Raw genomic sequence first — 15,258 nt, 5'->3', positions numbered from 1 at the left:
CTATACAAAATGCAAACTAAACAATAAATGAAAAGTAACAATAAATCAGTATAAAGTGACACTTTTTAATTGTTAATTTTCATTTGTTTAATTTAGTTTATTTTTTTCTATAGCATATACACTAGCGCTTGATTGTTTTACCTGCAAATTTGTCAATTAACTGAGCAGCTTATTCACAATACAAAGCAGAACACTTGTTTACATGACAGAAGTTCAGATTTCAGCAAGTAATCCTTTCTGTTATTTTGCATTGCACGACAAATGGACAGATAGCACAATCTGTCAGTATACATTACTGCCAATATTTTCCTTTTGTGAGCAGTTGGTTTTTCCCTTGGATTTCAATGCTGACATCATCTTAGACAATACTGATTGTGAATCTTTAGCAAGTTCAGTGGTCTTGGTCATGGATGCAAAAAATGTATATAGATCCTGCCGCTCCAAGATAATACAGACTTGCTGATGTTAATATCACAGTCCAGCTCCTCTGCAACAGAGGAACATGCAACATTTTGTAAGCAGCACTTCCTGTCTGCTAATCATGTGCAATGATGTCACACCATATTCTAAGTATTATAATTTCTTAACAGTTTCTTATATAGCGCACACATATTCAGCAGCGCTTTCCCAGTGGAGCTTACAATCTATATTCCCTACCACATGTACACGCACACACAGACATTGTAGGGTTAATTTTTTTTGTTGGGAGGTATATTTTGGATTGTGGGAGGAAACCGGAGTATCCACGCAAGTACGGTTAGAATATACAAACTCCGCACAGTTAGGACCATGGTGGGAATTGAACCCATGATCTCAGCACTGTGAGGCAGTAATGCTAACCATTACACCATCCGTACTGCCCTATGTGTATCCACAAAGAAAAAGAATGCATATTTACTATTCAAACATTACTAATTAGGAGTGTGATAAATAGGGGTTTGTTTGCATAATTTTGGCCAATGTTATGGGCTTACCCACCATGTCTAGGTAACCCCATCACAGGGTAAGTCCCAAACCTTCTAAGGGTTGAAGTAAGGCATGGGAATTCCCTAAGCCAGCCTAACCAAACCAACCAATGGAAGCACAATAGTGAGAGATAGCAAGTGGTGTTACAGAGAACTCCCTCCCTCACACCTTCATACGTCTGCCAATATTCTGTGCCTTCCTCTCTGCTTCCTGCCTCTGTGCCCTGTACTGTGCTTCTAGTATTTTATGGAACCCCATCTCCCACCTCAACATCGATGGTCGATGTTTCAGAAACATCGATGTTTTTCTTTCGATGTTAGTGTTTTTGCCATTTAATGGTGACCTTCTGATGTTTGTCACCATTGAATGCTAATCATTCGATGGTGTACCGATGGTGGCTTTTTTTTTTGTAATTCCAAAAAGATATGCCTCCCCTGGCTGCTGTGTCTGTGTCAGGGAAACTTCCTAGGTTCGTTGGAGGCTGTCTGACTTTCTCTCTGCTTCCCTCCCTCTCCCTCTCTATGGTTGCTGTAGCTGCTAGGCAACAGGGCCCACTGCTAGTTCTGATTGGCTCTCACTGACTCAGACAGCCAATCAGAGCACAAACCTCACCCTGCAGCACCAGTCACTCAAACAGCAGCAAATTTCACAGACACACTGAGCTCTGGAGGATTCAGAGAGGAGGAGACAGTGACGTCACTGAATGTTATACCAGCTCAGGCAAGCTACAATAATAATAAGTACACAATACAGCTAGCTACAGATATTTGTGAATGTCAGTCACATACAACACTCATTAATAAGCTGCATTAGTATTACCAGGCAGCAACCACTATATGATCATCAGTGAAGTGTTGGTCAGAGATTGTCTGTTTCTGTGAATATAGTGAGGAACAATATACACAGTCCTGGGGTACCAGTGGAATGAACCAAGCTAAAGGTGCCCATACACTGCTGCGATGCCTCGCAGCAGTGTACGGACACCCAACAACCTGCAAGCTGCAGGGACCTTCCCAGAAGCACGGACGCATGCGATCCATTGTGATGGATTGCATGCGTCCCTGCTTCCGGCCCGCCTCACCGCCAGGAGGAACGGGTGGTCGGACCGTGGACGGCCTGCCAGTCCGACCACCTGGTCGGGTCCGATGCGCACGGGACCCAACGGCATGTCAATGAGAGGAGATTTGGTCCGATTTAACGGGTCGATTGGTCGCAATTGGCCAAAATTGGACCAAATCCCCTCAGTGTAGGGGCACCTTAATGTTTTTATATATAGTGAACTATTTTTTATATTACGTGACCTTGTCGCTAGCGATTGGTCGTTCAGCGACCGAATTGCTGGTTATCAGTATTTTACTGGTGACCAGCGATTCTAGCAAGTTCCTGCGACCAGCTACCGTCGCTGGGCTGCAGTGGGAGCGCACACACGGCGAAGGTCGCTAGGTATCACCGGCAATATGGTCACTGAGCGACCATATAGCTGACGATGGAAGCTAGAATCGCCTAGTGCAGTGGTTCCCAACCCTGGTCCTCAAGTACCCCCAACAGTGCACGTTTTCCAGGTCACCCAGCAGGTGCACTCATTATTCAGGCACATTTGAAAAGATCCACTGGTGGAGCTAATTATAGCACTTGTGATTCTGTGTGGAGACCTGGAAAACATGCACTGTTGGGGGTACTTGAGGACCAGGGTTGGGAACCACTGGCCTAGTGTGTAGCATTATTAGTGGTGCCCCCACAGATCCTGGCACCCTAGGCAGCTGCCTAATGGTCATCTCCCTTATTTGTGTGTGTGTAGTTACACTTGCCTTAATAAATAGACATTTACCTATCTGGAAAAATAGTGAAACGTAAAGCGAGTTAGTTTACAATTTATCTAATTTTATTACATTTTGATTACTTGCTGTTAAAGTGTTAATAATGAATACAAAATGAATATACTACTTTATCATTGGGCATTGTGTGAATATTGTATATGTATATTATACACACAATGTCCAGTGATAAAGTAATATGTTGCTCAGAGCCTGGGCCCTGCCACCAAACCCAATTACCACCTTACAAATAACAATATAGGCTTTTGCGTATGCGCTAGTCATATAAATAGTTTTCACCATCGAATACTTTTGATGCGATGGTTAGTTACCATCGCATCGAAAGTTTCAATGGTGGAAGCACTGCCATCATTTGATGGTTGGCTTCCGATGTCCATTCCTACCTCAACAGCCTGTGTAATACACTGTGTTACTGTGCATTAGTTGCTTTACACCCATCAAAACACAATTGGGTGATAAATATCAGGCCTTTAAAAAGCTACTTATAAAAATAAAGGTGACTAAGGCAATTCTTTGACAAGTTTGTGAACCACCTCCTATTTTATATGGAATGTTCGTTCTGATGCCCTCTTGATATTGGCAGGTACTCCTGGAGGTACCAACTGGATGAATTCACCCAGGGGTACCGCACCGTTGCGGTTGATCTAAGAGGATTTGGAAGCTCTGATGCCCCTTCCGAACTGTGTGACTACAAAATGGAGACCTTACTGCAGGACGTAAAGGATCTGATCACAGGACTGAGTGAGGGCACTGTTTGTTATATATGGGATTTAGGCATGTCACTTGTATCTTCTGTGTCTCATAGTAAGTGCTTGCTCTTCTTTCTCACCCAGATTACACAACCTGTGTTCTAGTCGGGCATGATTGGGGGGGCACCTTGGCGTGGACGTTTGCAGTTCGTCACCGTGACATGGTGTCCCGACTCATAGTAATGAATGCACCACACCCATCAGCCTTCCATGGTGATCCATTATTTTTGTAGTCATGGGGAAGAGTACTCTCGGGGTTGGTGGAAGGACCGCGGTCCAGGGATGTCTCTGTGCTAGGAAGCTGTAACCAAGTATCAGTGATGTTATTCTGCGATGTCTCTCTCCACAGATTACGTGCTGTCTCATCCGTCCCAACTCTTCTCCTCCCGATACGTCTTCCTCTTTCAGTTGCCTATTCTACCAGAGATCCTCCTGTCTATGGGTGACTTTGAGGTGAGCAGAAAGGATGAGTGGTAGACTGTTAGAACATGGCACCTCACTTACTCTTACAGGGCCAGCACACATAACTAGCTGCTCTCCTTCAAAGTAAAGTAGCTGAATTTATGCCCAGTTGAGTCAGAATTATATGTAACCATTCAGCTTCTAGGATGAATGACCAGAACCCAGTGGATTCAGTCTGACCTCACACACACTGTAAGACAACCGCTATCGGCAGGCTCTCCTTCCCACCAGTCCCAGCCGACAACCGCTCCAATCTGATGTGGATTAGGATCGGCAGCCATTTTGTGCCGACATATATTGAAATAACAATATGGGTTCCTTTAACGTAACCTGGTTTATGCCTGAAAATAGGAACAGCAGTGGATTTGTAAATGGTCAGTAACCATATGCAAATCGCAGGGCCATATCCACATTTGCGGTTGCCCCAGGGCAACTAAATTGTGGGGTTCTATACCAATAACATTGTCAATATGAAAGGCTGGTGATGTTATTAGAACATACAATGCTGGGCTCCTATGAAGAATGGTGAAGCCTGCCCTGCACTAATTGGTGTGTGCCCGGGTGTCGACTTTGGTACCAAAAAAGTGAAGAAATACTGTTGATCTTTTCATGTGTCAACTGTTTGCTCACGTCAACCTTTTTCTAGTGTTGACGTTGTGTATATTGGCTCATATTCTGGTTCACTCGCAAAGGCAAATTCCTTCTCAAATGGACAAAACCATGTGCACTGCAGGTGGGGCAGATGTAATGTGTGCAGAGAGAATTAGATTTTGGCGAGTTATTTGTTTCTGTGCAGGGTAAATACTGGCTGCTCTATTTTTACACTGCAATTTAGATTTCAGTTATTACCATGCTGGTAATATTGCTCTGTATGGAGACCCTCGGGCAACATCTTGGCTGCCATGTTGTTACTCTAACACTGGCAAATCAAAATTGTTCTTTAAAAAAAATGTACTGCCGAATAATATGGTGATTGGACAAGTGTAATGATCCGTCCGATGGATTGGCCTATATGAAATGGGGTACCTCAGTATTGTTACTATACTATCAATTCTCCAATAACTTACTGATTCTCTGTGACTGTATCCTGTCCCTTCCAGGTGCTGAGAGCCCTGAAATCACAGCCCAATTATGGCCACTGTATTAACAATCACCTTTGGACATTTTTGTTCCATTTTCCATTAATTATTGTAGTTTATTATCCATTATCTGATGGAAAAGGCTCAAGATCGCAACGACCTGCCCCTGTGTACAGAAACACTATGCCTAACCATTGACAGACATTAATGATGGCAGGTGCACGGCACAGTTTGTTTGCAAATGGACAAAACCATGCTGCACTGCAGGTGGGGTAGATGTAACATGTGAAGAGAGAGTTAGATTTGGGTGGGGTGTGTTCAAATTGATATCTAAATTGAAGTGTAAAAATAAAGCAGCCAGCACAGAAACAAAAGAACTCGCCCCAATCTTTGAACATGTTACATCTGCCCCACCTGCAGTGCAACATTGTTTTGCCCATTTTCAAACAGAAGTGCCCTGCACTCAGGTCTGAATTAGGTCTTTGAGGGGCCTACACACAGGGAGATTTGCGATCTCAGTGGAGAATACACTGGCCCTGCCTGGTGACTAACTAGATTTATCCAGCATTCTCCTGGTTTGTGTGCTGAGAACAGCTGCTGACACACAGGTGGACATATGGTAGAGTTACCAGCATATTTTCACATTACACATGTGCCAAAGACGAGCGTATGCATGTACAGGCGCTGCTGAGTTGTGCACAATTCAGTTATGGCAGAAAGGACATATGAGATTGTAACTGGGCATTTGTACCGAGGCTAAGTAGAAACTTCAGGTCACTGGTTTTCCAACAGAACTGTGGACTGCGCGCAGGGTTGATTGTGACTGAAGATACATGTTTTCCTGTTTTGTAAATGCGCACTGGTAATGATGGTGTGTGTGGAACCATGCATGTAACAGAGTGGCGGTGCAGACGTAGAGATGTGAGCAATTCTGTAAGCCGGCAGATAAACCCAGTGCACTATGTATTAATGAGAATTGTTAGCATAAGATATCTGTGATAAGCAGCCATTACAGCTGCCCCGTGTCCACCACTGGATCATCTGACCAGCTGTAACTTGATTTTGTACAGTACATACGGAAGCCTCTGGTAGATGCCACCATGGGGATCCAGAATGAAGAGCGGAGGCTGACTAAGGAAGAAGTAGAAGCCTTTCTGTACCGCCCATCCCAGAGGGGAGCCTTAACACCCCCTCTTAATTACTACAGGAACCTGTTTGGGTGAGATAAGCTGGGGCTTGATACAAACAGACAGAAAGCAGATGATTTAACCAACACGGAATGTAACTGCAAGCTGTCCGACATTCCTATATATAAAACTGACATATACGCATACATAGATACGCACATGTACATTGTTGAGATAAAGCAATGTGACCACCTGCCAAATATACTGGAGTGGTCATAATGTTTTGACTCCTATGTAGTCATAGGCTCTTTGCATGGGCCTTTGTTGTGCATGGTATTGTCCTCCCCCCCCAAAAAAAGTTCCAAGGGCTCGATTCAGATCTGATTGACGAATTTGCAGCGGGCAGCGTTCAGTGAAACGATAGAATGAAATCCCACTTTGTGAATGAATGTGCTCACTGTGCAAATGGATGTATACTGGCTACACCTCTATTTGCAGCCACAAAACTATGTCCAAAACCCATTGTAACAGGCCACCATCGAATGACCTTTACACTGGGCATAACTCAGTGCAGCTGCTGTGTAGCCCTGGATTTACTCGGTGGCTGCAATGACAACTGGCATATCCGGCCTGCTTCCTACATCACTGAAGCATGCCTGCGTTTCCCCTGACACTCCGGCCCTCCTAGCAGTTACCTCAGCACTCCAACTAAACGGCCGTTTTTACCCCCCAGAACCCTACTTCTTGTCAATCACCTTGTGACCGGTGTGCATATAGAAATAGCAGGATTTCATTCATTTATTTATTACCAGTTTCTTATATAGCGCACACAGATTCCGCAGCGCTTTACAGAGGATATCTGCCCATTCACCTCATTCCCTGCCCCAGTGGAGCTTACAATCTATATTCCCTACCACATGTAAACGCACACACAGACATTCTAGGGTGTATTTTGTTGGGAGCCAATTAGCCTACAGTATATTTTTGGATTGTGTAAGGAAACCGGAGAACCCGGAGGAAACCCACGCAAGCACGGGGAGAATATACAAACTCCGCACAGTTAGGGCCATGGTGGGTATTGAACCCATGACCTCAGCACTGGGAGACAGTATTGCTAACCATTACACCATCTGTGCTGCCATTTCATTACAAAATGGCCTCGCGCATGCGTACTATGAACCCTACACATGCGCAGAGTATCGATAATCAGCCTCCATGCGAGTTTGCGGGCATGCGATCAGGTCTGAATTACCCCTCATGTAAACGACATATTTGTGTTTTGTTTTTATTTGGTTTCGGTCCATCTAACATCAGTCAGTAGCCTCCTCGTCCATTGATACAGTGAAACTTGTCTCTGCAGGTTCTTCCCGGTGAAAGCGCAGGATGTTCTTGTTCCCACATTGTTGCTGTGGGGTGAAAATGACCATTTCCTTGAGGCTGCAATGGTCCCAGAAATGCAGCAATACGTCCATGCACCCTTCCAAGCTGAAATTATTCAAAACGCCAGTCACTGGCTGCAACAAGACCAGCCGGAGGAGGTAAACAGGATAATGAGGGACTTCTTGAGGCAGGAGATCCCGATGTCCTCGCACTGACCTGAAGACTTGTACATAGAACTCTGGGGATCGTGGTTTCCTCTGCATAAACAACTACTGTACCTGATCAAGGGATGGCGGTAACCTCTGTATAAACCACTACTCACTCCATAACTGGTACATAGAGATCTGTAAATAGTGTTAACCTCTGTATAAACCACTGCTCACTCTATCCTAACCTGTATATAGAGATATGGGGATAGTGAGGGAACAGCGACTCCAAAGTGCTTATATGTCACACCGATATTAAACGAAGAGCGATTCTTAGTCATTTGCATATCATTGGCTTTTCAACTGCAGCTGGTTGGGCATTACTGGGTGGCAGTGGGCATTCTGATGTGGAATAAATGTGCTGTGGACTTGCATCCTATTCTGAGTTCAGCCTATTCTGAGATCAGTCAGATTCTGTAGGATGTTCTACAAGTTTGTGGCTGGTGCAATTGCTGGTACTGTTGATGGAGACTGCTCTAACAAGTGGACGGCTGAAGTCCGTGTAGGCGCACTGAGGTGCCCGATGACTGAATACTAGTGGATGTTGGCATGGGACTTCAGATGGGACTGCGACAGAATGACATGCCTGTGATTGCAGAACAAGCATCGGGATTCCGCTATAATATATTTATGGAATGGGCTTCAAACTAGTTTGTAGACAAAGGCTTATGTTCTACAAATACCCAGCCTCTGGAGCGTTGTGCTGTGATGGTCCAGCAAACCATGATGCTGAGCACTATAATTGGATAACCGGACGTGATGAGCAGGCTCAGCTAGGTATACACTGTGCGCTTATCCAGCCTATCAGGGTATTGTGTACTCAGTAGCAATGGAGCGCCTTCAGCTGATGTTACAAAGGCTCAAGCAGCGCTCAGATCAGAAGGACGGCGCTGCACATACAGTATTCTTCCCAACTAGTATTGCACAGGGCGCTGGATATTGCTCAATGTAGCGGTGTTCACAGATCCCATAATTGCTCCATGGGACTGGAGTACTTATCACATTGGCACGCAGACAGGATCGCACGTGACCGCTGGAATATAGCTGGTACCAAGCAGGATATGGTAATTAGGTCAACACCTGAAATAGGCCGGCATGGCTAATGGCTAAGGTCTTTACTTTTTTTGTTGAGCTGACATACTGTGAAAAATCATGTCAACCATTTGCCTGCCGACCTTCCCATTGTTGACCTAATGCTTGTCGACCTTCCAACCCTGTCGACCTTAGCCATGTCAACCTATTTCCTATGTGAACCTAAGCCAGGCACGTCCAAACTATGGCCCTCCAGCTGTTGTGAAACTACAAGTCCCATCATGCCTTGCCACAGTTTTGCTACTAGGGAATGCTAAAACTATGGCAAGGCATGCTGGGATGTGTAGTTTCACAACAGTCATAGGGCCACAGTTTGGACATGCCTGACCCAAGCCATTTCGATCAGTAGACTACCCAAAACCTCGTACCAAACATTGGTTATTTGTGTGAGGTTAATACGCAACCTGACACTTATGGGCCTATGGTGCTTATTTTGGTTCACTCGCAAAGGCAAAATCCTTCTCAAATGGACCATATCATGTGCACTGCAGTTGGGGCAGATGTAACAGGTGCAGAGAGAGTTAGATTTGGGTGGGGTTTTATTTCAAAGTGAGATCTATATTGCAGTGTAAGAATAAAGCAGACAGTATTTTCCCTGCACAGAAACAAAATAACTCACCAAATCTAATTCTCTCTGCACATGTTACATCTGCCCCACCTGCAGTGCACATGGTTTTGTCCATTTAAGAAGGAATTTGCCTTTTTGAGTGAATCAGAATATGGCCTATATACAGTACGAAGTCTTGGGGAGAGATAAGGTACTAGCCATACAGCCCCTAACTGTCAAATTACAGGCTGTATTTTAAAAATGACAGTAGCTGGTTGGTTGGTACTTTATCGTCCATTTTATATCTCCAAGGTTTTGTACATAGGCCCCTATATTATTTATTTAAACTGCAGTGATTACATTCTTACATATGGGGCCATATGTTTTGCTGTCCGAGTTCAGCGGCCGGGCGGGATGCCGGTCAAACTCTGACTTTTTTTAAAGGGGCAATCCCTTTCAGGGCATGGTTTTGCTTTGGAAATGATTGCCCTCTTTCCTGGTGGAAAAAGCTTCTAGTCTGTGTAGCTGTCTGTGAATATTGGAATAGACGGTGATAATTTAGTATAGCTAATGTAATATAATATGATTTGGTTTATGAGGGTGATACTATTTACCAGCGACCACCGTCACATTTGATTACTGCACTCAGCATGCAGTGTCAGGGTCTCTCGGAAACATTGGGAAGATACTCCGTTGTCTAACCTTAGTAGCTGCCCTTGGCCTCACCCAGCTGTACCTGATACAGTCTGCTAAATGCCACATTGAGACCGATCTTAAGGTGCCCATACACGTACCAATTACCCGGTACTTTTTGTGCTAAAATAGCATCGTTGTGCATGCACAATAAGTACCGGGTAAATGGTACGTGTATGGGCACCTGTCTACACTGTCTCTCTATTATCTGCAGAGCTCCATTCTGACTGCCTGCCCTCACTGTTAGAGCATTCCTAAATGCCTTCACATCATCCATCTGTGACCGCATAACACCATAGTCATCCTCTTAGATCTGTCTATGAACAAAGCCTTGCCTCCTCTCTGATTACCAGTTCTCTCCAACACTACACTGATGCCAAATTATGGAAGTCTCTTCTCCTATCCAGATTCTCCATCCAAGCCAGCACTTCCTGTAGCTCTACGCTCACCTGATACTGCTCTGTCCTATCCGCTATGGCCTCTTCTCCACACTGAGCCCCACTAGCTCCTATTGTTGCTGCAATGACCTCATCTTCTCTCTAGCGTGCAAGCTTTCATGCACAGGGCTCTACTATATGTCTCCTCTGTACATCTCATCAGCATTGTATGTCTTTGTTCTGATTTCTTATATCATTTGTATTATTTTCTTTAATTATTTTTCTTTGATGATGCAGAGTTTTATGGTCCCCTTCAAATAAACATTTTTTTTTTATATATGAATAAAGATTGGGAGATGGGTAAATATTAGACGCTTCCAGAGAAGGAGCAGTGGTGGCAGAAGTGGTTGTACAAGATAAATTCATTGGTCTAGAGTAGCCCAATCAGAGTGGTGCATGTGTCTGAGAGCTGAGCAGTGACGGGGGAGTGACACAAGGATTCTCAATGGAAAACTGCTCTAGTAGAGAGTGAGCTAATGGATCTACATTAATGGGTGACCGGTAAAGAACTGCATCTAAGTTCTTCTGCATCTAAGAGCAGAGCCAAAAGCTGGATGTGGCAGTAAGAAAGAGGCCACAGTAACGGTACAGGGAAGTACAGGTGATTCTATCAGCATGTTGGCAGGGCAGATATAGCACAGGTTGTGTTTCTGTTCAGCAGAAGGAAAGAACGGGATATAGTTCTTGTTTCTGTTAGTTGTGGAAATCAAAAAGGAATCTATTAAGTGATAACCATGGAAGCATATGGTGAACGGATTGTTTCCATAGTTACTGATGTTGCTAAGGACAGGCCTACAGTCACATCCTGGCAGCCAAATAGCAGTATCCTGCATGAGGGGAGATGCTCAGAGGTGAATGAAGTGGAAAGGATTGGATGTAGGCCGGGAGCATGGTGATGGGTATATTTGGAATAAAGGGGTTTACTAAGCCTGGAGAAGTGATCAAGGAGAGAGGCGAGCCAGGTGCTGGAGACCAATATTACAGATACAATGGACTGACCGAAGAACACGTCAATCGGTATGAGACAAAATAGAACCTAAGCTCTCCCCTAGAACAATGAGCCGCTCGAACGAAGGTGGAAATTTGTTCAGGGCAGCTATCAATAGGGGCACCAAATTGACTTTGCTGTGACAGTACTTCACTAATAAATGCATTATATTGGGCAGTGCAACGTTGTAATGGTTCTAAAACGTGTGGTTTACAATTGTAGAAAAGTCTGCATGAGAGCACACAGGATTAGGCATTGGAAACGGGGGCATGGGGGCTAGGCTGTAGAAGGGGAGGTTAGGAGTGGTAGGGTAAAAATACTGGGATTATTCAGGATTGTGAGTCGGGATGATGCTATAAGTCTTCTTTTGGGATCCTGACCGCCGTGATCTCGTACCCAGCCCATTACCTCATGTCAGCATCCTCGGCCCAATACTAAAGCCACAAAAACCTGTAACTATGGTGACAGAGGCATCTGATCTCCATGTGCGCTGCATTGTCATTATACATTGCCATTTGGCTGGACAACATAGACTAAGCAGCATTCAGGTACCATTGAGGATCCATCATCAGTGTGTAATGTCAGTCATCGTGATGATCCAGTGACCTCCATCTATAAGACACTCTGATAGTCCATATTTTAAGGATATCCATGCTTGAGCACAGATGGTTAAACATAGAAACAGGATTTGATGTCCGATAACAACCACTTGGCCCATGTAGTCAGTCCTTGTAAATAAATAATTAAATCACCTTTTCGCAAGTATGGCTACCCTTAAAACCTGGACTGTTATACTTATCTAATCTGTTCACTTTTTTATCAATGTAGCCGATTTATCGTGATTATCGGATTAATTCAAACTTTGTTATTGCTTTTTATTTCTAATTAACAAAAATCATTCCAGTAACAACAAAAAAGTCCACGGGGTTTTCTCCAGTTACTGCCTGGGATTGTGTAGAGAAGCGGTTCCCAACCTCGCTCCTCAAGTACCCCCAACAGTGCACGTTTTCTAGGTCTCCACCTGTGGATCTTTTAAAATATGTCAGTGCACCTGCTGGGTGGCCTGAAAAACATGAACTGTTGGGGGTATTTGAGGACCGAGGTTGCAAACCACTCGTGTAAAGATTTAACAACAAGGCAATCAAGAGATCAGAGGAAAGGTTGTTGGATGGCAAGTGGGCCAGTAATAGTCATGACATGAGACAAATACCCATACTCTCCAACAAAGATTTACCCTACATGATGAGTAGTTCTCAGAGAGATAGGTGCAGAGTGTCACCATTCAGGAAACTAAGCACACATACCCTCCAACATGACCCATTGCATTCAGTACACAATGCTCTGCTCCTGGACTTCCCTGGTAATGTAGGATTGCCAGCACCTGTGTGGAATTAGGTAATTGACGAGAAGGTTGTTTCAACACAGGTGATGACAATCATACATTACCAGGGACATCCAGGAACAGAGCATTGTGTACCGAATGCAATGGGTCATGTTGGAGGGTATGAGCACACATATTTACCTCTAGGCTGTCTCTGCATTCCAGGTCAAGGTATCAGGGGTCATTCTGAATGAATGGCTCCCCCGCGCGTCCGCACAGGGGAGCGATGTTTTCAGTCAGCGCATGCGCATACTGATGTGGGCCACAGACTCAGCGACTTGCATAGTAACTGATCTGATGGCACGGGACAGTGCGGGCGTGGGGTGGCGGTGAGGGGCTGTGCCCATGGGAATGCCCAGTGCTTCAAAGGCGTTCCCATGAAAACTCTGTGCGTTCTGATGGTAATTGAGCGATAGTGCGGGGGGGGCGGTTATTTGAAGTCAACTGCCCGCCCTCTTCTCGTACAGGGAGCATGCAGGTATAAGACACCAGAGAGTGTCGCACTGAAAGAAATCATTAGATGTTCGGCGACCATTGAATGATTCGCTCCACCTGCAAATGGATGTTTATGCAAAACATCCATTCACATGTGTGCGGGGACATTTGCAGGGCGGGCGGCGTTTAATGCACACGTATTGCAGCTTTGTATGTGAACCAGAAAGACCCTCATCATTTGCACTGTTTGCATGTGGTACGCAGCACAGTGCTTCCACAGTCTCTCCAGAGGTCACTCAGTGCCACTGACGCTGCGGCTCTACAGCATGTCCTTTCTGTCCTGACGGATGTCATGTCTGGCTCCCTGCAGACACCGGTGCCACCACCATTATCACAGCTCGCAAACATGTTTGCTACAAATGGACTTTCCCTCCAGAATCCAAACATGGGTGCAGCCATGTTTGGCATAGTCACATGAGTCTCCACAGCCAATCATCTGCAGCCTGTGTTCAGCTGATTGTCTAAACCAATCATCGCTCCCCAGCGAGTATAAGTATTCCTGGAAAGCACTTCCACAGTCAGTGCTATTGTTTCTCTCCTGCCTCACAGCTTCCAGGTTGCCATCTCCTGAGGATTACAATCCTGTCAGAGAGACCTGCACCTTTTCCATCTGCAGTGCCATCTGACTTCATTGGTGTCCCAGCATCGATCCATTCATCATCAGTGTTCCACCTTTGATCCAGTCATCATTAGTGTTGCACCATCGATCCAGTCATCATTGGTGTCCCACCATCAATCCAGTCATCATCGGTGTTCAACCTCTAATCCATTCATCATTGATGTTCCCCAATCGATCCAGTTAATAGCGGTGTTCTACCATCAATTATGTATCACCGGTGTAACCACCTCCTGATAAGTATCGGCTCATCACCTCTGATGTTTATCACTCTCCATTTTATCACTTTTTGAAGCTTGATGCATCGGGCCCAGAGTCTTGAAAAGGCATCTGCTCTGCAGGAAAAGGACAAATGTTACCTCCGATGAGCCACTAGATAATCCTTCCTCATTTCTTTATGGATAACCACGTTTCTCACTTGTATTTTAAAGTGATTGTTCTATATGAAAATGTATACTTCAGATTTGTTTTATTACAAACAATGACACTATAATCTCCTTTCCATCATTCCTTGCAAATTGCATGTTCTTGGCGATTGCATGTGCATAAGAGTACACACAAGGAAAAGCGACTAGCACTGACTAAATGTAACGTTATTAATTCCTCCTCAGGGGAGAATATCCCTATATTGAGATCATGTCTGACCGAGGCTGACACACATTTTCATTTATATCACTTATAATATTTATCCTCATCGATTTAGATATATTTTTAACACATTAATTAGAAATGTTCTGTTTTACCACATTTATCATTATTTACAGTTTAAATATATTTTGCCCTCTCCCTTTGTTACCATCAAAGAGACAGACTATGTTTGGAGGGATTTTTGCGAGTCCTATTTTTAACGTATATCATTAAAAATTAATACATTTTAATAAGTTGTGCCCCAACATAGAGGGGGAAATTTACTAAAGGAAATGTGTACAAAATAGGTGTATTTGTATTCAGAAATACACTTATTTTTTACATTTACTATCCTGTTAATACGGCAATTCGTATTCTTATTGATAGCATATCAATACGAATACGAATTGCTGTATTTTTGGGATAGATAATATCAAAAATAAGTGTATTTCTGGATACAAATACACCTATTTTTACACCTATTTTTTACAAATTTCCTTTAGTAAATTTCCCCCAGAGAGTCATCTTTTTCTGTTTGTATATATGTGCATAAGAGTGCAAAGAAAGGAGAAAACAAC

The 15,258-nt window shown here is 44.1% G+C and overlaps 1 protein-coding gene across 4 annotated transcripts in view; it reads left to right on the top strand.

The window, feature by feature from the left end:
• The window catches only part of EPHX3 (epoxide hydrolase 3), a 38,789-nt gene extending 25,781 nt beyond the window's left edge, over positions 1 to 13,008 (top strand). For 3 of the 4 annotated variants that reach the window (XM_083184925.1, XM_083184922.1, XM_083184923.1), the window contains exons 4-8: positions 3,385 to 3,542; positions 3,635 to 3,763; positions 3,900 to 4,003; positions 6,162 to 6,310; positions 7,579 to 13,008. In XM_083184925.1, the coding sequence (XP_083041051.1) occupies positions 3,385 to 3,542; positions 3,635 to 3,763; positions 3,900 to 4,003; positions 6,162 to 6,310; positions 7,579 to 7,813 (775 nt within the window). In that variant the 3' untranslated portion in view covers positions 7,814 to 13,008. The remainder of the gene's footprint in view (positions 1 to 3,384; positions 3,543 to 3,634; positions 3,764 to 3,899; positions 4,004 to 6,161; positions 6,311 to 7,578) is intronic. The other variant, XM_083184924.1, reaches the window with a different exon arrangement.
• Positions 13,009 to 15,258: the final 2,250 nt, after the last annotated feature.

Source organism: Crinia signifera, chromosome 4 (assembly GCF_055691185.1).
Source record: "Crinia signifera chromosome 4, ASM5569118v1, whole genome shotgun sequence".
Lineage (NCBI taxonomy): Eukaryota > Metazoa > Chordata > Amphibia > Anura > Myobatrachidae > Crinia > Crinia signifera.
The sequence above is the reverse complement of the archived record's forward strand: the minus strand, read 5'-3'. Positions and strand labels throughout refer to the sequence as shown.